General features: G+C 43.8%; 1 protein-coding gene and 1 long non-coding RNA gene across 5 annotated transcripts in view; one reads left to right on the plus strand and one right to left on the minus strand.

The window, feature by feature from the left end:
• Positions 1–26,648, plus strand: LOC142820543 (uncharacterized). Its single transcript, XR_012897764.2, has 4 exons — positions 1–174; positions 626–704; positions 5,725–5,761; positions 25,860–26,648. It is a non-coding gene; the product is annotated as an uncharacterized LOC142820543 (long non-coding RNA).
• Positions 1–27,651, minus strand: part of PRDM10 (PR/SET domain 10) — a 105,809-nt gene that overhangs the window by 61,295 nt on the left and 16,863 nt on the right. For all 4 annotated transcript variants that reach the window (XM_075909729.2, XM_075909728.2, XM_075909727.2 and 1 more), the window contains exons 2-8: positions 25,471–25,660; positions 22,855–23,019; positions 20,582–20,641; positions 16,879–16,998; positions 15,673–15,892; positions 14,709–14,950; positions 13,543–13,746 (exon numbers count right to left, since the gene is read on the minus strand). In XM_075909729.2, coding sequence (XP_075765844.1) covers positions 13,543–13,746; positions 14,709–14,950; positions 15,673–15,892; positions 16,879–16,998; positions 20,582–20,641; positions 22,855–23,019; positions 25,471–25,563 — 1,104 coding nt within the window. In that variant the 5' untranslated portion in view covers positions 25,564–25,660. The remainder of the gene's footprint in view (positions 1–13,542; positions 13,747–14,708; positions 14,951–15,672; positions 15,893–16,878; positions 16,999–20,581; positions 20,642–22,854; positions 23,020–25,470; positions 25,661–27,651) is intronic.

Below are 27,651 nucleotides of genomic sequence, written 5' to 3' on the forward strand. Positions count from 1 at the left end.
TGCCCAGGAGGCGTCTCGAGCCCTTCCCGCCTCCTGAGGAGCGTGACTCAACCCCCTCCCTTTCAGTTCCTCGTCTCCGCCCGAGAATTTTGACTCCGAGCAGAGGGGAAGTAGGGAGGGTCGTGGAGCACCCACGGGGACACACATCTCGAAGAACACTCGTTACTGCACGAGGTGAGTAACTCCCTTTTCTTCTTCGAGTAGTGTCCCCGTGGGTGCTCCACTGTAGGTGACAACAAAGCAGTATTCAATGTAAGGCTGGAGGGAGCCGGAGTCATTGTTTAGCAGTGGTAGAGAGTACTGCTGTGGCAACTGCTGAATCGCTCTTGAGTTGTGGAAGGATAGCGTAGTGTTTAGCAAAAGTATGGTCTGAAGACCATGTTGCTGCTCGGTAAATGTCTCTTAAGGGGACATTGCCCAGAAAGGCTGTAGAAGCGGCCGTGGCTCGAGTAGAATGCGCTCGTGGTGGGCATTGTAACGGTCTATTGCCCAGAGAGTGACATTTGATTATACATGTCGATATCCACTTTGAGATTCGTTGCGATGATATTGGTGTCCCCTTGGATCGTTCAGCAATGGAAATAAAAAGTCTTTCGGATTTACAAAATGGTTTTGTTCTTTCTAGGAAGAAGGCCAGAGCCCTCCGGATGTCCAGAGTGTGCAGGCTGGCGTCTGTCTGCGAAGAATGCGGTTTTGGGAAAAAGGTAGGTAATACGATCGGTTCGTTGAGGTGGAATTCTGTACATATCTTTGGCAAAAAAGTTGGGGTGGGGTCTCAGTATTACCCTATCCTTAGTGAAAACTGTGTAAGGAGGTTCTGACATTAGTGCTCCGAGTTCGCTCACCCTCCTGACGGAGGTAATGGCTAATAGGAAGCAGACTTTCATAAAAAGGAAGGGAAGTGGTACTGTTGCCAGTGGCTCAAAGGGAGGTCTGGTGAGGCAATTCAAAACAAGATTTAGGTCCCATAAAGGGGGTGGGGCCTTATGTGGTGAGTACACATTCTGGAGCCCCTTGAGGAATCTCTTCGTAATAGGATGGTTAAAAATGGAGAAGCCGTCTACTGAGGTATGAAATGCTGCTATTGCAGCGAGGTGTACTCTTAGAGAGGAGATTGACAGTCCTGATGCCTTAAGCTTCAGAGTGTAGTCCAGGATGGTATTTAGTGGTGAGGCACGGGGTTCCACCTTGGCTCGCTGTCACCAATGACAGAAACGTGTCCATTTCTGTTGATAAGTTTTCCGAGTAGACTGCCTCCTGCTATGGAGGAGGATGTCTTTTACTCGCTGGGAGCAGCGCTCTTCTACCTCCGAGAACCAGAGAGAAGCCATGCGTGAAGGTGCAGGGTATTGAGTTGTGGATGCAGTATCTTGCCGTTGTCCTGAGACAGTAGGTCCATCCGGTATGGTAGTGGGTGGGGTGGCTGGACCGCTAGCCTGTGAAGGTATGGGTACCAGGTTTGGCGAGACCATGATGGTGCAATCAGGATGACTAGGGCTTTGTCTCTCAGGATCTTGCACAGAACTCTTGGGATGAGCGGTATGGGAGGAAAGGCGTAGTGTAGGGGGGCTGTCCATTTGATTAGGAAGGCATCCCCCAGAGAGTGTTTGCCAAGTCCCACACGCGAGCAGAATTGGGGACATTTGGTGTTCTGGGTAGAAGCGAAGAGGTCTATCAATGGCCATCCCCATTGATGGAAAATTGGGTTCGCCACCTCCGTATGTAACTCCCATTCGTGGTCCGTGGTGAAGTTTCGGCTGAGGGAGTCCGCTTTGGTATTGTTCACTCCGGGCAGGTATGATGCTATGAGGGTTACTTGGTTGCGGATACACGCATTCCACAGGCAAATAGCCTCCGTGCATAGCGAGCGGGAGCGGGCTCCACCCTGTCTATGTAGAACATCGTACAGATATTGTCTGTTAGGATGCGGACTGTGTGATTGGCGATGTCGGAGGCAAAGTGTGCACAGGCATTTCTTACTGCTCTCAATTCGAGGAGATTGATATGTAAGAGTGTCTCGTTTGGGGACCACCTGCCTTGAACTTCGTGGCCATCCATATGTGCACCCCAGCCGAGCAGGGAAGCGTCTGTGGTGATTTGAATAGTGGGTTCGATTTGTTGGAACGGAACCCCCGCCAGAAGATTGTTTGACACTGTCCACCATTGTAAGGATGCGAGCACGTCTGGTGGGATAGTAACCGTTTTGTTTCGAGGGTGTCGTGATGGGATATAAACGGCTGCAATCCAGAGCTGGAAACATCGGAAGTGCAGACGAGCATGGTGGACTACGTAGGTGGTGGAAGCCATGTGTCCCATTAGTTGGAGGCATGTAAGTATTCTGGTGGTAGGAACTGCGAGCATCCCGTTTATAATTTTTTGCATGGTTGCAAACCATTGTTGAGGTAGGTATGCCCGGGCTGTAAGTGAGTCCAGGCGTGCGCCAATGAACTCTATATCTTGAACCGGGTACAGAATTGATTTGTCTTGGTTGATTAGAAGGCCTAGACGACTGAGGAGGGCTGTGGTCGTATGTATCATAGCGGCGGTTTCGGCGTATGAGGATCCTTTTAGGAGGCAATCATCTAGGTAGGGAAATATGATGACGTTCTGCCCTCTGAGATACACGGTTACAACCGCCAGTACCTTGGAAAATACCCTCGGGGCTGATGAGAGGCCGAAGGGAAGAACCTTGTACTGGAAATGGTCCAGTCCCAACGTGAAGCATAGGTAGCGTCTGTGGGCGGGGTGGATGGTTACATGGAAATAGGCATCTTGGAGGTCGAGGGCTGCGAACCAGTCCCCTCGATCTAGCGCAGGAATGATTGTGGAAAGAGTGACCATCTTGAAACGCTGTCTCTTGAGAAATTTGTTCAATTTGCAGAGATCCAATATAGGTCTCCAGCCCCCCGTTCTTTTTTCGGTCAGGAAATAATTTGAGTAAAACCCCCTCCCGTGGAACTCTCGAGGTACCCTTTCTATAGCCCCAATGGCAAGGAGCCAATTGACTTCTTGTTTTAGAAGGTCCTCGTGAGAGTGGTCCCTGAAAAGGGACGGGGTAGGGGGAAGGGTAGGGGGGATAGAAATAAAAGGGATGGTATAGCCCACTCGAATTATCTCTAGGACCTAGCAGTCCGATGTTATGGATTCCCACTGTGGGAGGAAGGCAAGCAAACGGTGGTTGAATAGATGGCCATGTTGAGGTGCGAGATCGAGTGGGAGGTCTTGCAGACCCTCGACCAAATGTTCAAATTTGCTGCTTAGATGGTTGGTTGGCTGGTGGGCGGGCTTGGTTGGGTCGCCTTCTGGGACCTCTCTGTCTTGGTCTGTTGTCCTCATAAGGCCTCTGTGGTCGATTGTATTGTCCATATCGGTATCGATTATATGAATTATATGGAGTGTATCGTCTGCGTTTATATGGTGGCGTGCCCATGCCTAGCGTGCGAAGTGTGGACTTAGAATTTTTGCTGTTATGGAGCATTTCGTCCGTAGTAGCTGCAAATAGCTTTTGTTTGTCAAATGGCAAGTCCTCCACTTTGGGCTGGAGTTCGCGTGGAACTCCAGATGACTGGAGCCAAGAGGCTCTACGCATCACCACCGCTGTAGCTGTAACTCGGTCTGCAGTGTCAGCTACATCCATTGCCATTTGGAGAGCGGCGCGGGCGATCATATGGCCCTCATGAACTATTGATTTTAAGATGGGTCTTTTGGAGTCGGGGAGATGTGCCATTAGTTCTCCCAGTTTTGAGTAGTTGTCAAAGTTGTGATTTGCTAAAAGAGCAGAGTAATTTGATATTCTGAGTTGTAGGGTTGAAGAGGAGTATACTTTCTTGCCAAAGGAGTCCAACTTTTTGTGGTCCTTGTCTGCATTGCCCGTCCTATACTGTGGAAACTTCGCTCGTTGTTGTACTGAGTCCACGACTAGTGAATTAGGTTGTGGGTGAGTGAAGAGAAAGTCATTGTCTTTTGAGGGGACAAAGTACTTTCTGTCAATTTTCCTGTTAGTTGGTTGGATAGATGCAGGCGTCTTCCAGAGATCTTCTGAAGTTTCCATGATTGCCTCGTCTATCGGTAGGGCAATCTTGCCCTGTAGTGTCGGATGTAGATTCTTTAACAATTGATATTGTTTCTTCTGCACCTCTTGCAGGGAGACATTCTGGCTTGTCGCTACTCTCTTGAATAGTTCTTGGAACTGTTTCAGATCGTCAATCGTTCCAGTGTCTGGTGGTACTACGGCGTCCTCTGGTTGTGCATCCAGGGCATCAGAGTGTGTGATGTTTACTGACTGAGTATCTGAGTCGTTGTTTGAGATTCGTTCCACCTCATCCTCCGAAAAACTTGCTGGAGTTAGGGGTTGTGGCCGAGGCAAACTTCTCCAGGATGCAATGGAACAAGGTGGGGAGCGGTGTCCATATGGCTCCCAGTGTTCCCACGGTCCCCATTGCGGTGGATAAGGTGGAGGTGGGTAAGGCCAGTATGGGTGCCATGGGCCATGTTGTGGCGGAGCCCTATAATGGTGAGAGCGAGCCTTCTCAGGTGATGGATGTCGTGAGGAATAGACCGTGTGGTGGTCATCATCAGGAAGGGGAGCGTTGTGGAGAGACGACGGTGACATCGATCTGGGAGGGGATCGCCTTGACGGAGACCCCTCAGGAGAGTAAGAAGTAGAGGGCAGGCACAGATCATGATGTCCACTGTATGGATCAGTCTCTTGTTGGGGCTGATCCCTAGGAGTCTTATCTGGCTGCTTGTCTGGCTGTGGGAGGACCAGTGGAGCATCTGCTGTTGCCAGAGGCTTCGTAGACTGCCCATTGTTTTGCTGCGGTGCCGTGGCTTTAAGAGGCACTGCAGCTTTAAGCCGCGATGTAGGTTTCGGCGCTGCGGAGACTTGGAGCAGCGCCGGGGCTGGAAGCGGTGCCGGGCTGTGAAGCGGCACCGCGGTTTGAAGCGGCGCCGGCTTTTCATGCCGTGCCGGCTGCTGAGAATGGTCCCGGGGTGCCGCAGAGGCTTGAAGCAGTGCCGGGACTGAAAGCGGTGTCCTGCATTGCCCGTCCTATACTGTGGAAACTTCGCTCGTTGTTGTACTGAGTCCACGACTGAAAGCCGGGACTGTCGCTTCCCATGCTTGCAAGCGACACCGCAGTTTGAAGCGGCAGCGGCTTTTCATGCCGTGCCGGCTGCTTAGAGCGCTCCCGGGGCCGCTCAGCTGTTGAGCGCCCCGATACCGGCGCGGAGTGGGAGGATCGCCCCGAAGCCTTAGTGGCAGGGGACTTCCCATGCTGGTGTGCCTCTCCTCTATGTTTGCGAGAGGAAGAGGCTGGAAGAGAGCGGGATGCCCTGGGTCTCGGGGTATTTTTGGAAGGTGGCAGAGGCTCTTGCTGCGGTGCAGATTGTTCTCCCGCAGGCTGTAGAGCTTTTTCAAATAAAATCATCCTGAGGCAGAGCTCACGGTCTTTTCTGGCTCTTGCCGTCAGGGAATTGCAGTGGGTACAGTTGTGTGGAGAGTGAGTCTCCCCCAAACACCGTATGCAGTCAGAGTGGCCGTCTGAAGCCGGCATTGGGTCCCGGCATTGAGCGCACTTTTTAAACCCTGAGGAGCCGGACATTGCAGGCTCTCTCGCTCTTGAAATTACTATATTGTTATAGTTTATGTGGTTTGCTTCTTCTTCTTCTTCTTTTTTTTTTTTTTTTTTTTTTTTAAGTCTTTATGTGTTTCCTGTTTGACAGGCGGGAGAAAGCCGGTTCACCAGAGTCTCGGTCTGAGGTAAGTTCAAGTCCCCCCTGAGGGGGGGGATTTAACTAATCTATTTTTCCTATTTCTAGGTTTTTTTTTTTTTTTTTTTAATAAAGAAACAGGGAAAGAGTAACTAGGATAACAGGGGAAGCTAAACTATGCCTAAATTAGTAAGAGGAAAGCAGTCAGATAATCTGACAGGGAGCTCCTAAGTGCTCCGTCCGCTGACGAGGGCGGTTAAAGAGGAACTGAAAGGGAGGGGGTTGAGTCACGCTCCTCAGGAGGCGGGAAGGGCTCGAGACGCCTCCTGGGCATGCGTGACTCAACAGGGGAAACTGCTATACAAAGCTCCGATCTGCGGCTCAGGGCAACCCTTCACCTACAGTGGAGCACCCACGGGGACACTACTTGAAGAAGAACATGGTCCTTACTTTCCATGTGCCCAGCCTGAAGGCTGGATTACTTTGTCGCTTGTTTGTTTTGCCTGGTGTAAGGTTAACGATCCACCTGTTGGTGATTCCCTAAGCCCCACACATCCAGTGGAGCAAGTGGACCATGGCGAGGCAGCACCTATTTGGCTGGGGGCTGCCCAGCTTGAGGCAGGCAGTAGCTGCCCAATGAGATCCGAAGACCTCTTCCACCGTCGGAAGCCACCTCTGGTGCCTCACTCTACGACAATCAAGTGCAGTGGCTTAATACCAGTAACTGCTGCTTCCCGTGTTGTGTCACCGCTCAGAAAGCGATGCCGGAGTGTCCTCTCCAGGGCGTAGGCCTGGGCAAGTAAGTTGAGAACCGGCTGATGCCCAGCAGCAGGATCCCCCTCTCCACGCCACTGATTTAACCCAAGGGAAAGGCGAAAGCCAGTACAGCTTGGCACCAATGTCGTCGCAGGAGCTGCCAGAGTGAGGTTGAGTACAACCTCAAACTGCCTTAGGGGCTCCATCTCCGGATTTTTCCTCAGGGTTTACTCCCAAAGCCTTTCCCATAACTAGGTATCGCAAGGCAGCGGAGGTTTTAAATCAGGGTTTCCCTTCTCCTAGGTGGGTGGCCTTCCCAGACTCATGAGCCCCACCTGCCCGAAGCAACTGGTTTTAAGGCGCCAGTCACCCGCCTTCGCCCCTTCTCCTGTCAGTACAAACAGTTTTGCCGGACTCAAAAAACTAAGCCATACGTGAAGGCCAGGAGCTGGACTTTGGTTGTCAGAGGGTATTGGAGACGCATGCCATGGGAGCATTTTATAGATAGTGGGAGCTTACCCCACTATCACCCCCGACTATGACAAACCTTTGAAACCACTAGGGCATAGCACTTCTTGATACAAGCGGTTATCCAAGAGGAGATCCACTGGGAGGACACAGGTTGACCCCTCACCTATTCAGCAATGGCCACAAAGAGACGAGGTGACTTCCTGAATGGTTTTGTCCTGTCTAAGTAAAAAGCTAACACCATGCGCACATCTAAAGTGTGTAAAGCCTGTTCTTTCCCAGATGCATGCGGCTTGGGGTAAAAGACTGGCAGGAAAATAACCTGAAAGGTGTGGAAAGAAGACACTACCTTGGACAGAAAAGCTGGGTGGAGGCAGAGCCTAACCTTGTCTTTGAAAAACACTGTGTACAGGCGATCCGAGGTGAGCGCCCTGAGTTCGGATACCTGGCAGATGTGAGTGCCACCAGGAGAGACACCTTATAGGACAGGTATAGAAGGGAACATGTCGCTAAAGGTTCGAACGGGGATCCCATAAGTTTGGAAAGGACCCCGATTTAGGTCCCACTGGGGGACAGGCCTGTCCAACCCTTTCAGAAACCTGTTGACCACTGGGTTAGCAAACAGAGTTTTCCCCTCTTCCCCTGGGTGGAAGGCCGAAATGGCTGCCAAGTGAACCTTGATAGAGGAGGAAGAAAGGTCCTGGAGCCTGAGGTCTAACAGGTAATCCAGGATCAAGGGGATCACAGCTCGCTGTGGGTGTACCCTCTCTTGGGCAACCCAGATACAGAACCGTTTCCACTTAGCCAGGTATGTGGTCCTAGTGGAGGGCTTTCTGCTACCCAGTAATACTTCCTGGACCCATTCTGAGCACTGAAGTTCCTCAGCCGTTAGCCATGGAGCTTACATGCTGTCAAATGCAGCGAGTGCAGGTCTGGGTAGTGGAGCCTGCCCGAGTCCTGAGTAATCAGGTCCAGGAGCAGCAGGAGGGTCATGGGTGGCGTGTGTCTAGCAGGGGACCATCCCCTGTTAGGCCTCCTCTTCTTCTGCGATGCTGGAGACTGAGACTGGTATCGAGGTCTCTGTAGGCACGGTGCGGGGGGGAGGGCTGCACTGACACCGGTGCGCTGTGAGGACCCGGTGCCGACTCCAATGTCAGTACCAGCTGGACAGCCGCCTTCATAAGGATGATCTTAAGACGCGACTCTCTCGCGTTTCGTGCACGGCTTAAACGCCTTGCAGATTTTGCAGGCTTCTGTGAGGAGCCCCATGCACTTTAAGCATGAGGAATGAGGGTCATCACGGGGCATAGGCTTGTGGCACTTTTTGCAGGACTTAAAGCCTTGCGGGCCGGGTATGCCTTGCCACAGGCACACGGCGCGCCGCGGCGGGGAGCAGCAATGAAAACAACAAACAACAAAAGAGTCTTTAACTTAATTGCAGGTACTTAAGCTAAGTGAAGAAACAAACAATACTGAAGACAACTATTGTTAGATGAGCTGAGGGTTGTTCCAACGACCGTCACGGCAGTAAGACGGAACTGAGTGGGTGAGGGGGCCAGTAGGGGTATATATGGGCCACTATACCAGCGCCACTCCAGGGGGCTCCCCGCTGGCCCTAAGGATACTGCTGAGGGAAAAACTTCCGACGACACGTGCACGCTGCATGCACACACATAACTGGAATGCACATGAGCAATCACTCGAAGAAGACAAAATGGTTGTTCTTCTCTTTACAGACAATACGCAGCAGGGCATGCTGAGATTAATTTTAAAATGCATCTGAGATAATAGTAGATTAGAACATCATGCCCCTGTTTCGTAAAGAAAAACCTGGACTCCCTGTAATTTAGAGAATAGGGATTTAGGAAACCTAATCAAGAGAGAAGAGAAGAAAGCAAAAAACAGAAACTAAATCTTGGAGAAGGATTTCAGCAAAGACAATCACAGTCAGGGTTCTAGTGATGTTTCAGAGGTTACCAACCCATCTCATTAAAAAGACTGACCTTACAAATGTTTTTTTAAGATGAGCCTTAAACGGGATTTTAGGCTATGACTACACTAGACAGCTTATAGCGACATAGCTGCACAGATGCTGTGACTCTGTAAGATCTTTTGTGTAGCTCCACTATGGCAATGGAAAGAGTTGACTTAATTAATCCACCCCCAATGTTGGGGAGGGCAGCTAGAGAGCTGTTCACACTGGTGCTTATGTCTCTCTGGGGTAGGAGGCAGTTATTCACAACTCTTAGCGACATAAGTTCTTGCAACATAAGCTGTAGTGTAGACCAGTGTTTCTCAACATGTTTTTATAAAGTACACCTTTAAAAAAAATTGTAAGTACCCCCAGTACCTATAGTTTTCAGACATGCACAATTTTTTTCTACTGTTGCAACACATTTGTTTAAACAACTTAATCATAGCCGGGCGGGTGATTAAATTTTTGGGTGTAAAAAGTACAAAAATAATAAAATGCTATAAAAAACTCAAAACAAAAATTCAGTTTTCTCCAAATTTCGATTGTGTTGACGTACCCTCCCCCCCCCCAGACTTCTGTCGAGTACCTCTGGGGTACTTGTACCACTGGTTGAGAAACACTGGTGTAGACAAAGACTTTCCAGTGACAGACTTATGATACATTTAGAATAATGATAGAAATGTAGCCGTGTTAGTCTGGTGTAGCTGAAACAAAATACAGGACTATGTAGCACTTTAAAGACTAACAAGATGGTTTATTAGATGATGAGCTTTCGTGGGCCAGACCCACTTCCTCAGATCAGATAGTGGAAGAAAATAGTCACAACCATATATACCAAAGGATACAATTAAAAAAAATGAACACATATGAAAAGGACAAATCACATTTCAGAACAGAAGGGGGATGTGGGGGGAGGGGGGAAGGAAGGTGAATGCCTGTGAGTTAATGATATTAGAGGTGGGGAAGGGTAGATGTCTGTGAGTTAATAGTATTAGAGGAGATAATTGGGGAAGCTATCTTTGTAATGGGAAAGGTAGTTGGGGTCTCTGTTCAGCCCCCTGCGGAGAGTGTCGAATTTTAGCATGAATGCCAGTTCAGAGGATTCCCTTTCAAGTGCAGATTTGATTCATTTGTGTTGGGCATTGATTCTTTGTGCTGGATGGGAGCTGGAAGCATGTAGCTAACTGTACGAGTCAGTGGGTTTTCTGTAGAGGGTGGTGTCCAATTTTCCATTGTTGATTTGTACTGTGGTGTCCAGGAAATGGATCTCTCGTGTGGAATGGTCCAGACTGAGGTTAATGGTGGGGTGTAGGTTGTTGAAATCTCTGTGGAATGTCTCCAGTGTTTCTTAGCCATGCGTCCAGATCATAAAGATGTCATCGATGTAGCGTAAGTAGAGAAGGGGTAAAAGGGGATGGAAATTGAGGAAACGTTGTTCTAGGTCAGCCATAAAGATATTAGCTGACAGACCCAAGAAAACCAACAATAGAACACCACTTGTCATCACCTACAGCTCCCAACTTAAACCTGTCCAACACATTATCAATAAATTACAGCCTATACTGGAACAGGATACTAAACTCCAAGAAGCTCTGGGAGACAGACCCATATTCTCCTATAGACAACCACCTAACCTCAAGATGATTCTTACCAACAGCCTATACTGGAACAGGATACTAAACTCCAAGAAGCTCTGGGAGACAGACCCATATTCTCCTATAGACAACCACCTAACCTCAAGATGATTCTTACCAACAGCCTATACTGGAACAGGATACTAAACTCCAAGAAGCTCTGGGAGACAGACCCATATTCTCCTATACATAACCACCTAACCTCAAGATGATTCTTACCAACAACCACAGGACATACCACACTAATACCAACCCTGGTACTTTCCCTTGCAACAAACCCCGTTGCCAGCTTTGTCCACATATTCACTCTGCTGACACCATTATTGGGCCTAACCAAGTGAGTTATAAGATCAAGAATACATATTCCTGCGCATCCAGAAATATAATCTATGCTATCATGTGCCGAAAGTGTCCGTCTGCTATGTACATTGGACAAACGTCTCAGACACTTCGCCAAAGAATCAATGCCCACAAAACAGACATTAGACAGGATCACAAAGAAAAAACAGTTTCTTGCCATTTCAACCAGAAAGGACACTGTCTTAATGACCTACTCACCTGCATCCTACTTCAGAAGACTTTCAAATCTGCACTTGAAAGGGAATCCTCTGAACTGGCATTCATGCTAAAATTCGACACTCTCCGCAGGGGGCTGAACGAAGACCCCAACTACCTTACCCATTACAAAGATAGCTTCCCCAATTATCACCTCTAATACTATTAACTCACAGACATCTACCCTTCCCCACCTCTAATATCATTAACTCACAGGCATTCACCTTCCTTCCCTCCCCCCCCGCACCCCCCGCATCCCCCTTCTGTTCTGAAATGTGATTTGTCCTTTTCATATGTGTTCATTTTTTTTAGTTGTATCCTTTGGTATATATGGTTGTGACTATTTTCTTCCACTATCTGATCTGAGGAAGTGGGTCTGGCCCATGAAAGCTCATCATCTAATAAACCATCTTGTTAGTCTTTAAAGTGCTACATAGTCCTGTATTTTGTTTATGATACATTTGTGTGTTTCACTTTTGGGAGGGCCGAATCTTATTTCTATGCAGAAGCCTAAAATGATATTCATGCTGGAGTCATTAGCAGGTATTTGTTCTTTCCCAGGCACCGCACTGAGAGGACAAACATTTCTGGAAAACGGAAACTAACAGCTCATTAATAACAAAGGTCTATGAGTCTGACAAGCAATGTGAGCTTCTGCTTTAATGACCCTCCTGGCTCCATTCCCACACACAACTTACTGTTTCATGAATATCTAATTAGAGAAAAGAAAATATACAATGAAGCTGTTTTAACTCTTATTTATCAGCCTGTTTTTTACTCCCAAATGACACTTCTAAAGCACAAAACAAGATTAAAGGCTTATCTACATGCAAATATATGCTGATTATACCCAAAGTGTGATTTCACATTGGTTTAGTGAAACAGGAACAAAAGGCCATATGGACACTCTTAAACTGCTTCAAACCAGGCTTATATTAATTCAGCATTTTTGGAACAGAAAAAGTGTCACTCCTTCATCAAAATAAAAGTGTATATACCAGATTTTGCTCTAGTTTAACTACATGGGTTTAAAAGAAATTTTTGTTAAACTCTTGAAACAAGTGTGTAGAGAAGGCCTGAGAGAGAGAGAGAGAGAGAGAGAGAGAGAGAGAGAGAGAGAGAGAGAGAGAGAGAGAGAAGAAACAGAACAGCAAGAAAATTCCTGACAACAGCAATCAGCTTTCTACCTGCCCCCTAGTTCTCAAGATGGATATTTGAAATTAAAGCAGCTTCTCCCAATCATCCCATGCTAATCTACATTAGGGATGTAATAGTGTAGTTAATTAACCAATTAACTAATAAGCAAAAGCTTATCAGTTACTGCTATATAGTACATGCCTTTGCCCCCCCCCCCCCCCAATAAATTTTTTAGCAGGCTGGTCAGCAGTGACTCTGCATTTAAAGTGTATTTGGAGCCAGGCAGGCTGGCAGGCTGGCTCGTTTCTGGCTCGTGCCGGGTCCAGGAGCTCAGACCCCGCACTGGACAGGGGCTGCCGTCACCCCGCACAGGGCGACAGACAGCAGGTCTGCAAGGAGAGCTGGTTTTTAAACTGACTCCCCTTGCGGACCAGCTCCTGCCTGGCATCCCGTGCCACTGCCTCTGATATAGCCTATAGGTTACTCAACTATTCTATAAGAATTAATGAGGTTAATCAACTATTCAATTAACCGATATTTAACATCCCTAACTTACATGAAAATAAAATGTTTTCAATCTAGGAAAAATGTAACTTCATATTGTTTTCAAGTAGAAATATAAAAATTAAATTGCATGTGTGGAGTATAAGCTGCAAAAGTCACAGGAAAGTTGGGTGAAGCAAGAGACCTCATTACTTTAAAGAATACTAGAACACCAACAACCAGTGACATACATGTGGCAGATGGGACAAAGAGGAAGAGAAAGAGAGCGATAAGAAGCTCCCCCCCAACACTGGTTCCTGCTCCCCCCACTTGCTGCCTCCCCCCACTTGCTGACAGAGGCAGCAAGAGCGGGAAGAAGTGACTAGTCAAGGGCCTAGTTAACTAGTCGCTTACATTCCTAGCTAGGAGTACACTATTAAAGAGGGAGAGCGAGAGAGAGGGAGAAAGTTCATTTGTACACATTTATTTTAAGTTTCCTCATTCAGGATCTGATCCAAAGCCTATTGAAATCAATGACAGTTTTTCTCCTGACTGCAGTGGGCTGTGGATCAGGTCCCCATATGTTTTGGCTAGCTAAGTAAGTTAAGAAATTGCTCAGACTATTTTAGAGCAATAAGCCCTAATGTTTAAGGCCTTGTATACACTTGAGTTAACCAGGTCCAGGGACCTGGCAATAACAGGATTTCAATTTGTAGCTTAGGTGGAACATAAATGAGTTGAGTATTTGGGATATTTTTATACAATTCGATTCACTTTCTTTCCCAATATAAAGGAGAGTTATGAAGGGTGAACGTCTCATACCTTCAGTTCCTGTTTGGGCTCCACATTCTTAATTGTTGTATAATAAATATGGTGGCCATATTGGTATGCCACCAGGTTCTGCTCCAGGTGGTTCTGGGCTGGACGTACAAACATCATCCAATTACAAAGTGCCTCACTAGACAGCTCAAACCACAGGTCCTCTTGTAGATCCCTGTCTTTTCTGTCGCCCTTCTCAAGAGACACCTGAGTCAAAAATCAAAATACACAGAGTGGTCAATGTTCCACAGTGGTCACATAATACAAAGGAATTGGAGCCCTTTAAAATCTGTTCTGGCAATCACAGCTTCTCCGTGAGGAAGGTAATGCAGTCAGAGCTGAGATTTTCACTTTGCCCACAGGACTCTGGCAATAGATGTAACTTAAAAAGGTGCCTAAAAGTAGACACCGGTGGAATCTAGGATCATCAGGGACATGCAAAGCCAATGAAGCCACTCACAGATGGTGAGTGGAAGCATTATGTTCATTGCACTGACCATATTTCTATACCTGGCGTACCACTGTAAATAGGCCACCGAAGCCAGAGATGGGGAAGACCTAATGTATTAGTTTAGATGGACCAGTAATCTTCAGGCTGTGCCTCTACAGAGTCTCAAGGCTCTTTGTGGCCTCTCCTCCACTGAATAAAGGAGTACTCCTTACTCGCAAATCAGTAAGCAAAAAGATCAGAGACATTCAACCATTCCTCTTCCATCCAAACAGACTTAAAAAAGGAAGACGATCCCCCTTCCCTCTAGAAGTCAGGGGAGGAGGGGGCGGAAAGAAGAAATGTAGCCAACTAAAGTCACAGCATGCCACAAAGCAATGCCTGCAAAATGTCCTGAGATGGATTTGCAAAGTTTGTGCTGGTACTTGAAATTAGCCTGTACTAAAAGTGAAACATCATACCCACGGTCATGAGACACGTATGTCAGAGCACAATAGTCTAACTGGATGACAAGTAGCTCTCTGCTGTATGAGGTTGGGAAGAGTTGCACTGCACTGATATGAAGGTGTCAGGAGAATATCTGTGATAAAGTCAGAACAACAGACTCTAGGGCATGAAAAACAAGGAGTGTAAGGTCTCTCTCTCGTTCTCTTTCTCTCTCATTCTTTCTTTGTCTGTCACACACACACACACACGCATGCACACGCACGCACAGTGTTACCTTTAAATGGATGTAGCAGTCTTTCAGTTCAGTTTGTCTGACCAACGGTCCCTCCACGGGGCCAAACTGTGTGCGCTTGGGAATGCGTCTTTTGGAGAACACTCCCCCTAAAAATCTGTCTATATAAAGTACTAAGGGGAGGCTGGCTCTTGCTCTGGTCAGCACTGGCCGGTTTGGGATTGGATGCAAAGGTCCATGTTTCGGACACACCGAGGGATGTGCGTTGTTACACTCTTCACACCCTACAAAACACACAGAGAGGACATAAATAATGGACATGAGTTCCCATGCACGGGCATAAAGAAAGGCCCTTACACACAAGATATAATCTTCCTTTAAGCACCTCTGACTTGACTATTTGTCAGAAACTTCTTTAGGTGCAACACCAGTCAGGCCAGTGGTCTGTTTATGCTTTAAGTAGGGTGTCATCTTAAAATGAAACAGAAGAGAAGTCTCCAGATTTACTTATAGCAAACAGTGCCCTCACTCCTTGAGAGCTTCTCATAGGCTCCAGCTAGAGGAGAATGCAGCTGTCCATGGACTCCAGCTGGAGGAGAGTGTGGCTGTCCAGGGAGAGGAGGAGAGTGGAGTGGGACTTGACCTCATCCCCCTGCCCTCTCCAGGCAAGTGCCCTATCCCCAGGCCACCCCACCTCCTTAGCTTCAGGGTGTCCCTTATTCTGCCTTCCACCGGGGCCAGCCTGGATGTTGGCTGTCCTGTCCCATCCCTCCGGGGGGGGGAGGGGAAGGAAGGGGCAGGACTTGAACCCACCACCCTGCCCTCCCCAGGCGAAAGTCAGATAGGCTGGTGTGAGAATATTTACTGCAGGTGCAATCCAAACATGGTTACAATTTCTAAATCACTGCATGGTCTTTGACTTCGCTTACCAAATGGCAGAGAAAAAAACCTACCAACCAGGGAAGCATAAAGGGGCAATAAATTAAATACTTCCTCTTATACTTACATAAATCATGGGGGTCAAAAGGTCGAGGTGGATCTGGGTCCCATTCATCCAAATCAGTATCTTCCGCGTCTTCATCTTCATCTTCATCTTCATCGTCATCATCATCATCTTCCTCTTTTGTTTCCATTGTACCCATTGGGTTCTGCAGAGATGCTAATGGATCAGAACCATCCACTGCATCCATAGGAGGTAATACCTGGTTATGCACTGGTAATGATGCCTGAGGAAGGAATTCACAGCACTGAGTTAGATGGCTCTTCTATCCAGAAGGGATCAAAGCTCTTTGTTTCCTTTGGTAACTAGAGAATGAGGGATCGTGAAATCATGTGTATATGACTGCTGAAGCTGTGTCCTGTAATTCTTCACTATATTGAGACCCTTGCTGGGTAGGAGCTTTGTGAAAATATCTACCCGCCTCCATTAAATAGTGACAAGCAGGAGGATGCACCAAATGAGAGGAGAATTTTGGATCTTAGCAACTGAACAAAACCCATTCCCCATCCATGCTTGAAGAAAGTACCTTGGGTCTCTAACAATCGCCCTCCTACCACAAAAGCAAATGAAAACAACCCCTACACAGAGGCAGAATTCACAGTCTCACTCTCTCACACATACACACGCGCACATACACACAGGCAGAGTTCAATGAGGCAGCAGATAATTAAGAACTAAATGCCTAACAACATAAGACAAGGAGGCTGATTCTTTATAGCTAAATGGTATTTGGTTTTAGTTCTGATTTTAATGAAGATTTTCTTTCTCTTCTCTCACACAGAAAGCAAAGGTAAATTCTACACACTGTACAAAATATCCCAACTTCAAAATAGGCATCTCATAACAAAAAGATTATATAAAGTGTCTTAATAGACTACTAAAAAGAAATCAGCAGACACTGGTCAAACAGAATAATAGAGATTACTAAATTTGATATTCAAAGCCTTGGGAAAATATTTTAAAGTGATTGCTTCAGAGAGAACAGTCCATAGGCCATGTTTCAATGATACATTGAACAAATACCCCCGCTCCCTCAAAAAACCCTCCACATTGCATGATGAGACTGTGGAGTGCTCTAGAAGCCTTCACCAAAAAAAAAAGTTTTTTGCATCACTTTCCACGTCACTCAGACGTATTTAATCATCACTTTCCATGGGGCAGTAAAATCAGAGTACCTTTACATTTAAAAGAAACAGGGTCCTGGCAACTTACTCTGTCTGTTTGTGGCCCCTGCTCCAGAGCCATTTGCCGAGGGGATTCAGCAACGTTGCCGAGCACGGAGAGGTTTGTAGGGTTCATGCTCTGAGCAGCAGCAGGCAAGAGCACAGTTACCTAAAATCATAGGCACTCATTTTAGCACTGCATCATTTCATCAGTCATTTAAATATGGGCAGTGCCCTGCATGCACAGCTTCTTTGCAACATGAAAAAATGCAGACTTTGAAAGATGTTTTTGGTGATGGGCCTGAACCAAGCACCTGGACTTATATATTCCTGAATTTGAGGAAAACGGGTTCTGAATTTTGCAGCTTTGGAATATTCTATCTCCAGCTTTCAACTTTAATTTAAGGTCCTTTCCAGTCTTAGATTAAAACCATGCTAGCTGCAAGTGTGTTCAAATGCCCTTTAGCTAGCTGGGTTCTGTTAAAAGTAGTGTACTGGGGACCTTGTTTTTCCTTTGGTTCTCCCCATATACACATATTTCTCACCCTTTTCTATTCCCTTGTGACAAAGGAAATAGCTCCTTAATTTCTTCTCTGTTTCTTTTCCTTAAACAAACCAACGGGCATTAAAGAAACTAATAATAATGAGATTAAACTGAGAGTTGGAGCACTCAAAACTTAGAAGATTCCAAATGTTAGCATTGTTTTCTGCTTTCCACTTATCTATGCAGTTATTTTACATAATGCTCATCACAGTGCTGTCTGAACTTTCACTTTTCCTAACCATTCACACTGCACTAGTGCTAGAATTGCCTATAATTTTATAAGCAGTCTTTCAATTGAGACACAAACCTTCACCCATCTATAGAGAGACCTTGAGAGAACTAAAACCAGAACAAAAGATATGCAGTCAAGAATAGAAAGGGAGAAAGTCCCTCTTATAGATATATACATATAGAAAGGTAGTATATATTTTCTAATTCTAATTCTGCTCTAAAAGAAATAATATTAGAACCTAGACTTTACTGTGAGCTAGAATGGGCACAACAGAATGGATTTATTGGCCAGTATAACAGAGAGCTGTAAATTAGTGCAATTCCCTAAAAGCCTGCAAATTATTCTCTCAAGGCACTTCTACACAGCAGGGCTAAAGCTGAAATAAGCTACGCAACTTGAGTTATGTCAATTGCGTAGCTTAAGTCGAAATAGCTTATTTCGGCTTTTGGCGCTGTCTACACAGCAGGAAGTCTGACAAAAGAGCACTCTTCCTCCAACTTCCCTTACGCCTCATAAAATAGGGGTTACAGGAGGTGGAGTAAGAAGTACTCCAGCTCAACATGATTTCAATATTATGTTGAAATAATGGCTTGTAGCGTTGACGTAGATTATAACACTGCTGTGTAGACGAACCCTCAGGGAACAGATAATACCCCCTCAAAATATACATGGATACTCAAGTTCCTAGTTCCTTGGAGTTTGTTGTTGTTTTAACTGGTCTAATTTATAAAACGGCTTCAAAATTATGGCTGCAAAGAACAGTGTGAAAATTATCAGGCTGCTGCCAAGAAGACAGCTGAAATTAACTGTCTGGCATTGACATTTCCTGGTGCCAAATGGCAATGCGATAGGCAGCATTATTCAGTGGCATGACTCCAGACCTGCCGGCAATGAGGATTTAAACAAAGCTTGTGTCTGTGCAGATATCATATTAGAGCCTCCATATATATCACACTTCAAACACATTGTTACATTCATCTCCATGAAATGCACTGCAAGGGACCAACATTACTTTTAACAAAAGTCTTGGAATGGCTCTTTCAAATCAAGTTCCTTTGAAAGACAAAGGAGCCTTCATTATTATTTTAACTGTGATGATTAGTTCAGATTTCACACAGGAAATGTGTATGTAGAATACTCACTGAAGCAGCAGCCGCCCTAATGATATGATAACAGTTCACAAACAAATGGAAGTCCTAGCCTGGGAAAGTTATGACATAAAAGATGTTGGTGTATGGGTGGGACCTTGGTGGGAGGTTAGGGGATATAAAAATAAAATGCTTAGGTCCCATGTAGTATATCCTATCATTATCACGAGTTGGGATGTGAGCCAGTATATTTGCTGTGTTTTAAGTACATAACTTGCTTTGTGTATATAAGGTTTCTGGATTTAAGTTTGATCATATATTTACAGCTAAAAGCCTGCTGAAAAAACAGATTATACGGACAATAATATGGTGGGGTTTGTTTGTTATTTTTCAATGTGAATCCAGACTGGTAAAAAATGCCAGAATGGCAACTATGCCTCTATCCACAGAACAGACAGAGCACAGACAACAGTGCAGTAAGCTTCCTTCACACTGTTGTCTACCAATGTGCCTCAATCCAGATTTGGAGGGTCACTTCATAGCAGTGAGAAAGGAGCTTGCTCTCCATGTCTGTTCATTCCTTCAAATCTGTTCCCCAACTACCCATAAGATTGCAGGCTCGAATAAATTGTAATGGTAGCTTTTGTAATGTGGAACTGATTAAAACCCATCATCTTACTTCATATAGGCCACTAAATATCTATCAAATGATTTTTAAATCAGAAATTACTTTGAACCAATAAACTAGAAGTGAAATTACTTTATCTTATTATCATTTCCTTGAACTTTCCAATTGCTAGGTACATATTAGATAAAATGAAAAATAATTCTTCCTCACTGTCTCAGAAAAAATACCTTACATCATCCAGCTTTTACAACCACAGCACTAAATTTCATGCTACTTCTAGTCAATTTCAAACTGGTGAGCACACCAAGCAGAAAGCCTGGAATAGACATGGACCAAACAATTTGAGTATTTAGCCTTTACAATCACTTTCCTAGGAAATACCTGAGAAATGTTTGGCAAATTAAGAATTTGATCCATAGTCCACTGAGATCAGCAGAAAAACTCCATTGACTTCAATGGTCCTTGGCTCAAACCCTGAAGGAGGAAACCTAGATGTCTTAGCTACCTAAAAACCAAGGCTATGTCTAGACTGGCATGATTTTCCGCAAATGCTTTTAATGGAAAAGTTTTGCTTTTGCGGAAAAGAGCATCTAGATTGGCACGGACGCTTTTCCACAAAAGCATTTTTTGCGGAAAAGCGTCTGTGCCAATCTAGACGTGGTTTTGTGCAAGAAAGCCCCTATCGCCATTTTCGCGATCTGGGGCTTTTTTGCGCAAAACAATACCGCATTGCCTACACTGGCCCTCTTGCGCAAAAGCATTTTCAGACAGTAGGAAGTCAATGTTCTTGCGGAAATTCAAACGGCCAGTGTAGACAGCTGGCAAGTTTTTCCGCAAAAGCAGCTGCTTTTGCGGAAAAACTTGCCAGTCTAGACGCAGCCATTAGCCAAAACAAAAATCATCACAGCTCTATTCTCCCATTTGAAAGGACGCTGTCAAACAATTTTCATAATATTAAGGAGGAAAAAGCCAGTGTAGTAGCAAAACCACCCCTTTAAAGTTTAAAGCTGAATTCTCTAATAATCTTTCTACTCATTTATACATACATTGGTCAAGACAGCCCTGGCTTGTTATTGTAAGGCTTCCTTCTCATGATCACCAAAAGGCTTGTATTGAATCATTAAAAGAGAACATGATTTGTTCTGGACATAACTCCAAGATCCACAATAGCATATGCAATCCACAACAGAGCCCCTTTACGCTCCGACAGCTGTTTCACTGCGTTATACAGGATCCTTCAGGAAAAAAAATGCTTCTCACCTGCTGCGTTGTGGCATCCTGCTGGACATAAGCCACTTGGGACGGATCTGTAAACAAAGTCTAAACAAAGCAAAAAAGGCTTATCAAGCTGGTCTCCATATACTGCCAAATCACAGAAGAAGAGTTACCCTCTTGCTAAAAAGCAATCTATGTAGAATTATTTATTTTATTGAAGTTCAGAAGTGCATATTACTGTGGGTAGCACCTGTATTCAACTTATCCCAAGTAACGGTATATATGTAGGAAGTAAACTTAAATTAGCAGCAGTTCCATAAAAGGATAATAATTTTACATTTATATATCACCTTTCATTCAGATACCCAAAAAGGTCTTTACAGACCTTACTGACGGAATATATGAAATAATCATTTTCCCCATTGCTAAAGGGTAACAACCTCTAGGATGAAATACAGCAGCTGTTTAACAGTTGATAGCAACACTACAATACAATTTACAGCAAAAATTTAGACATAATGGATTCTATTGAAATTACAGGACGCGTTAGATAGGGAAAACGTTTACCCAAAATGGAATTGAGTGAGGAGCAAAGAAGCTGGAGATGGAAGACAAACTACTAATTCCATCCTTCTGTAAGTGTGAGGGAACTCCCCTTAAAAGAAAATGTAGCCAACAACTCTTATATTTGAACTTGGCATGGAATCTTTAATGGGTACAAGTGGTCAGGAAGTTAGTTTTTAAATTCTTGTAGACATGACACCTCCAGTATTGTTTCAGGACTAAGGAGTGCCACCTAGTAAACCAGCATGATCACTTCTCACACCACTTCTCTGGGAAGAGAAAACCTCAGGAAAACAAAGTGATGACAAAGGTCAACTCTGCTTGGCTTCTGAGATTTGAGAATATTACAGTCTGAAGGGTTCTAGATGCATGCTGAATAAACATGATACTGTAAAATGCAATCAGTACTTTACAATGCACTGTGCTCAAATGTAAGTTAATGTTCTAGTTATACACTCTACAGCATATTTAGTTTTTTAAATATTTGATTAGTAACTTTCTAGGCAATTACCACTCATGAGCCATCTCCTTTCACAATACCTCAGTCTCTCACCACTTTGTTCTCAAATTGCATGGGATCTGCAGACTGCTGGCAGTCCATGCATGATAGTATGAGAAAGTCTGCATATACTAGCTCAGAGTTGTATTATGTAGGTAGAAATTTAGGCAAAAGGCAACTCCCATATGCCAAACACAGTTCTTTTACAATGTTAATATTAATGCTGCCATATCAACAAAAGGTATGTCTACACTACCACCCTAATTCGAACTAGGGGGGTAATGTAGGCAACCGGAGTTGCAAATGAAGCCCGGGATTTGAATTTCCCGGGCTTCATTTGCATAAAGTCGGGCACCGCCATTTTTAAATGTCCGCTAGTGCGGACTCCATGCCGCGTGTAGCCGCGCGGCACAGAGTCCGCACTAGCGGACATTTAAAAATGGCGGTGCCCGGCTTTATGCAAATGAAGCCCGGGAAATTCAAATCCCGGGCTTCATTTGCAACTCCGGTTGCCTACATTACCACGCTAGTTTGAACTAGGGTGGTAGTGTAGACATACCGAAAGGGATTAATTGTTCTTAACAAGATCTCTTTCCCTTTAAATATATATACAAAAGAAAATATACATACATATATAGCATATATTTTATGTGATATCAGAAGCAGCAGTTATTAGATACTTATTTAATCTAATAAAAATGCAGGACAGATATCAGGTCTCTGAAATCAATAGTTTTGCCAAAATAAGGACTACTGGGTTAGATCCTCAGACAAAAAGTGCTATACAAGTACAGACTCTCTTGTTATTATTAATTACCAGAACAGCACTGTGTAAAATAAGGAGACTGTATCCAAGAAAAACATGGATTAAGCAGCACTTCTTCCTCTTCTGTGTATTCACGTCCTTCTACAGCTTTTAGCATTTTATGGAATATTGTGTGGGCACAATTTCTGCAGGGATTACATGTGTTTTAAAAAATACCTCTGTTTTAATTACAATCCAATCTTACTGAAGAGAAATAGCCAGTACTTTGTGATTAATAGCTTTGGCGTGATTACAACATATGTAGTTGATTGGAATGAACAGTACATATTCCCTCTTCACCAGTGGTTCAAGAGAGGTAGTTGTGCATAGCTGATGGCCATTATACAAACCACATAACTTTGTAGGTAGCTGGTTTTAACCCTGAATTAAATTATTATTCTGTATAGCCCTTAGGGGGCAAAAAGGGGATGGATGTGGAATGACACATGCCTGCGTAGCCTCCACAGGATGGATGTAAACCAATGTGTGCTCTGAGGTGTCCACTGAAGTGTAAGAGGTTCCATCTGCTGTGTAGACGACTTGCTGAGGGGGCCGGTCCTGATCATCACTGTACACAATTTGTGCCACTGCTCCACCTTCAGGGACAAAGTGCACCTAGAGGAGAAATGAAGATGATATACAATAAATATCCTATGTGAAAGTATCCACAAACACACTCATAATAGCCATCTTCAACATGTAAAGATCTCCTAAGTCCAATCTACATAGCTAATTATTTATGGACGTAACACAAAAAACATTGTATAATTTAGATGAAGCAGTCTAATCTAATGCCAGCCAGGCCAAAACCTGGACATAAAAAGCACCATACGCTTTCTTTTTTCCTCTGCATTTTAATTAGAGACATAAATGTTCATACACAGTCCTTCCTAACATTCTTCACCCTTCTGCTTTTAGCAAAAAGAAGTTGATGTGACACAGAACAAGGCTTGTTCATTTATATATACTTTTTCAATTCATTTTAATATGGTTTGTGGATTTATATTATTTCATTCATTCAGTTCTGTATTTGGATAGTAAATACTGAGTTCTTATTTGAATAACTAAAATAATTCATTAATGTACTGATGGCATAAAGCAACAAAAACGATTAAAGGTGTAGAAAACATGACATGAGGGAAGACTGAAAGAACTGAGCTTCTTTAGATTAGAAAAGAGAAGACTGAGAGGGGACATGATAGCGGTTTTCAAATATCTAAATTGCCTAGGGAGGTTGTAGAATCTCAATCACTGGAGATATTTAAGAGCAGGATAGATAGACACCTCTCAGTGCTTGGTCCTGCCATTTGGGTAGCAGACTTGACTCGATGACTTCTCGAGGTCCCTTTCAGTTCTCATGTTCTATGATGCTTCTGCAAATGATACTACTATATACTATAAAGTTGGAATGTGATATGTGGAACTATTTCCCTGTAAGATGTACATGCAGAAAGTTATTTGATTGGAAAAAAATATAATTGCAAAAATTATTTGATAGCTCCTAACACTGCTAATGGGATACAGAGATTCCACCTTCAGGCCAGCAGTTCATATATCGCAGATTGTGACTGAAATTGTTATCCACACTTGTCCAATTGTTTGGTCGCCTTTCTGAAATGAGTTGGTGTACTCCATCGGTGTACTCCATCTTGTTGCCAGCAGGCAACTGGTCTCTTCTTTGCAACTTTGAGCTGAGTTCTCAGCATTTTTGAAAACTGGGCCACTTATTTAAGTACCTAAATATGGAATTAGGAATCTTATTTTAGGTATCCATTTCCAAAGTATCTTAGCTAGACTGTAGGTACTAAACTTTCAGAGTCTGAAATAAAATTCACATAATTTTATTAAAGCTTGTTATAAATTAATGTATTTTGTTTGCCCTTTTCAGAATTTTTTCCAAGAAAATACCTGTCCATCTTAATTTAGGCACTAATTTTACAAACAATAAACAAACAAACAAAAATAAATAATTATGAGAATAATATTTAGCACTCATTCAGTGCCTTTCATTTCCAGGACGCTGTGAAAATAGTAATGAATCTGCACTACCCTCCTTTGCAAAAGCCAGAGAAAGTATTGTTATTCCCATTTTACAGCTGGAGATGTTGAGCTACAGAGAAATGCAATTTCTTGCAAAGTCTAGGGAGCAAGTTATTCAGACAACCAGGATTCCAAGGCCTTACTCACAATCCTGTGCAAATTCAGCCAAAATTTGTTTTTAGTATATATTTTAATCATTCTTTACACTGCTGAGACCCTGAGCAACAGTTTCGTACTAATATTTAAGAACTAAAGAAGAAACTGCTTTGAAATTAATGTGAAACTGATCAATCTTAGTTTTGCTGTCCAAACTGAGTGGAATGCAAAGAATAAAAAATGCGCAATGTTGAATAAATGAGATTTTTATAAATCTAAGAGTCAGTAATAACCACGGTTTAAAAACATTTTTGCATATGTATTACTCTTGACAGTGATGCTTTGAACTGATCCACATCAGTGCTAAAAAAATTAAAGAAAAGAAGATGTGTGATGATATGAATATGTTACACTTTCAGTGAAAAAAATGGTGGTAGGAATTTACTACGCAAAGTATTATGGGCTTCATGTGATTAATCATACTGACATCAGTTAAACTAATTCAATGAATTCTTACTCATAAAAGAAGGAATGGGCTGTAGCGGTCACTGGAAATTACATATTTCCTTTTCGCATTACTCCTTCTGCATTTTAAACTTTAACCAAAGGTCTGATGATAAAATCAGTGGAAGGTTCCAAAGATCATGCCCCTCAAAATGAAAAGTAATAGTTAATATCTCTCAGAGCTATTGTTTCAGACTGTCTGCAAACTCAGTCTTCACAGCATTGGTTCACACTCAGTTCAACTGCTAAAACTTTACTTTGAAAACACAGTGAGTGGCTAGGATATGATTTCTTCTCAAGCTTATCTTTTGAAGCACAAGATGGCAGGCTTCAGGTAATTAAGTACAAAAGTGTTGGGCAAGCAAGCCCAGCCCAGTCCCTGGCTCTACAAAATAATTAAAGAAATTTCTAGGAGCAGCTAGTCACCTGAGCAGTATTCTGTTCCTGTTCAGCAGATTCAGACCACACTTGTGGACTTTCCTCTTTCGAGTTCATCTCATCCCTGCTGTGATGCTCCATTGTGCTAGCTAATTACTGGAACGGTGCTTGGCTGAACAGATTCATCTGCTCACCACGTCTCTACTCACACAAAACAAGGTGATCTTCAGTAACATGACTATAACAAGAGAAAAGAGACCAAAGATATTAAATAACAGAGTACATTGCAATCAATTTCAACTGAAACAGAAAGCCAGTGGAAAGGTGCTGCTATCTATCACATGCAGGGATGTGCTGTTATGGCAGAAGTCTTAATTTTATGAATAACTGTACTCTGTTCTTTTTCCCAATTCCTTCTGTATTTTCTATCACAACAGATGAGGAAATAAGCCAACAACTGCAACTGGCAGAGCTCCTGAGGAGACCTGGCAGAAACAGAGACCCAGGGAGGAACATCCTGCAGCACTGAATGTGACAAGTATTGCATAGTGGAAAGAGAAGTTTTTAAAAAATCATTTTGTGACACTGTACCCCCCATATTCTTATACAAATGTATTTTAATAGGAATATTCATAATTCAAATATGCTTTATGCAAAATGAGGCATGAAATCTATCATTGGAGTTCTTATAATCTCCTCAATGTGTATATTATATTTGTGTGCACGTATCATTCCTGTATTTGAAGTTAGAAATACGCAGTATAAACATGTTTATTAATCTAGATGTGCTAGTAAAAATCATTAGTGGTACTTTAGAAACCTAATGGCCTGGTACTCAAGACTATTACCTGTGAATAGTCTTGTTTTTCCAGTGAACCTGGGCTATGGTTGGTCCTACAAAGACATGTGACCATGACACCTGACGTTGGAATCCATCTTGAATTTTGCACTTTTCCATGGGGGTAGGAGGAATTAAGCAAAGATTTCCCATCCTGGGGAAATTCTATTTAAGAAATGGGAAGCAAACAATGACTGTCTTTAGCAGGCTTCACAGACTACTCCCCACCCTAAGGCTGTGTCTAGACTGGCCAGTTTTTCCAGAAAATCAGCTGCTTTTCTGGAAAAACTTGCCAGCTGTCTACACTGGCCGCTTGAATTTCCACAAAAGCACTGACGATCTCATGTAAGATTGTCAGTGTTTTTGCAGAAATACTACGCTGCTCCCATTCGGGCAAAAGTCCTTTTGCGCAAAACTTTTGCGCAAAACGGCCAGTGTAGGCAGCCCAGATTTGTTTTCCGCAAAAAAAGCCCCGATCGCGAAAATGGCGATCGGGGCTTTTTTGCAGAAAAGCGCATCTAGATTGGCACGGACGCTTTTCCACAAAAAGTGCTTTTGCAGAAAAGCGTCCGTGCCAATCTAGATGCTCTTTTCCTAAAATGCTTTTAACGGAAATAGAAGAATTGTAAGTACAGGGGATGGAGAGAAGCTGCTGGACCCAGAACAGAAAAAGATAAGCCCAAGAAGGTCTTTACCTGAAATAAGTAGAAAAAGGGTGAAAAATTAAGATATACAACTATTTCTCTTTATGTATTAGGCTTAGCTGGAGTGTTTTGTTTTGTTTTGCTTAGTAGCTTACTTTGATCTATTATCATTTGTAACCACTTAAATCCTATTTTCTACTTAATAAAATCATTCTGCTTTATTATTAATCCCAATGTAAATAAATGTTACCTGGGTGGTGGCGGGAACAACAGCTTGCATATCTCTCTTTCACTTTATGAACTTGTTCTGTGTAAAACTTTTATACAGAGTAAGAGAGATTTATCTGGGCTTTTGATCCCACTGGGGCTGTACACCAGGGAGTTGTGAAAAGTCTCCGTGACTGAGCCTTTACAGAGCTGAGCTGTTCTCAATGTCTGTGTTATGCTGCTGTGAGCAGTAACCTGAACTCTGTGCCTTGCTGGGGGAGTCCAGAGCTACTGGCTCAGCAAGATCGCATGATGGGGTGCCTCAGAGAACAGGGAGTATGAACAGCCTATCAGGTGACCGCCTCAAGGGGAACTCTGGGACCCAACCTGTCACACCTTTCATTTCCCCTCCCTGAAGGTAATCACAATATAGTGGCCACCTGTCAATTTAGGGTTCGACTGGATTTACTTTGAAGCTCATGACCGCTGCTCCTGAACTGATCAGAAGGGGTTTGCTTCTTTCTGGAAACAAGGTGATTT

This window comes from Pelodiscus sinensis, chromosome 25 (genome assembly GCF_052426305.1).
Source record: "Pelodiscus sinensis isolate ZL-2025 chromosome 25, ASM5242630v1, whole genome shotgun sequence".
Lineage (NCBI taxonomy): Eukaryota > Metazoa > Chordata > Testudines > Trionychidae > Pelodiscus > Pelodiscus sinensis.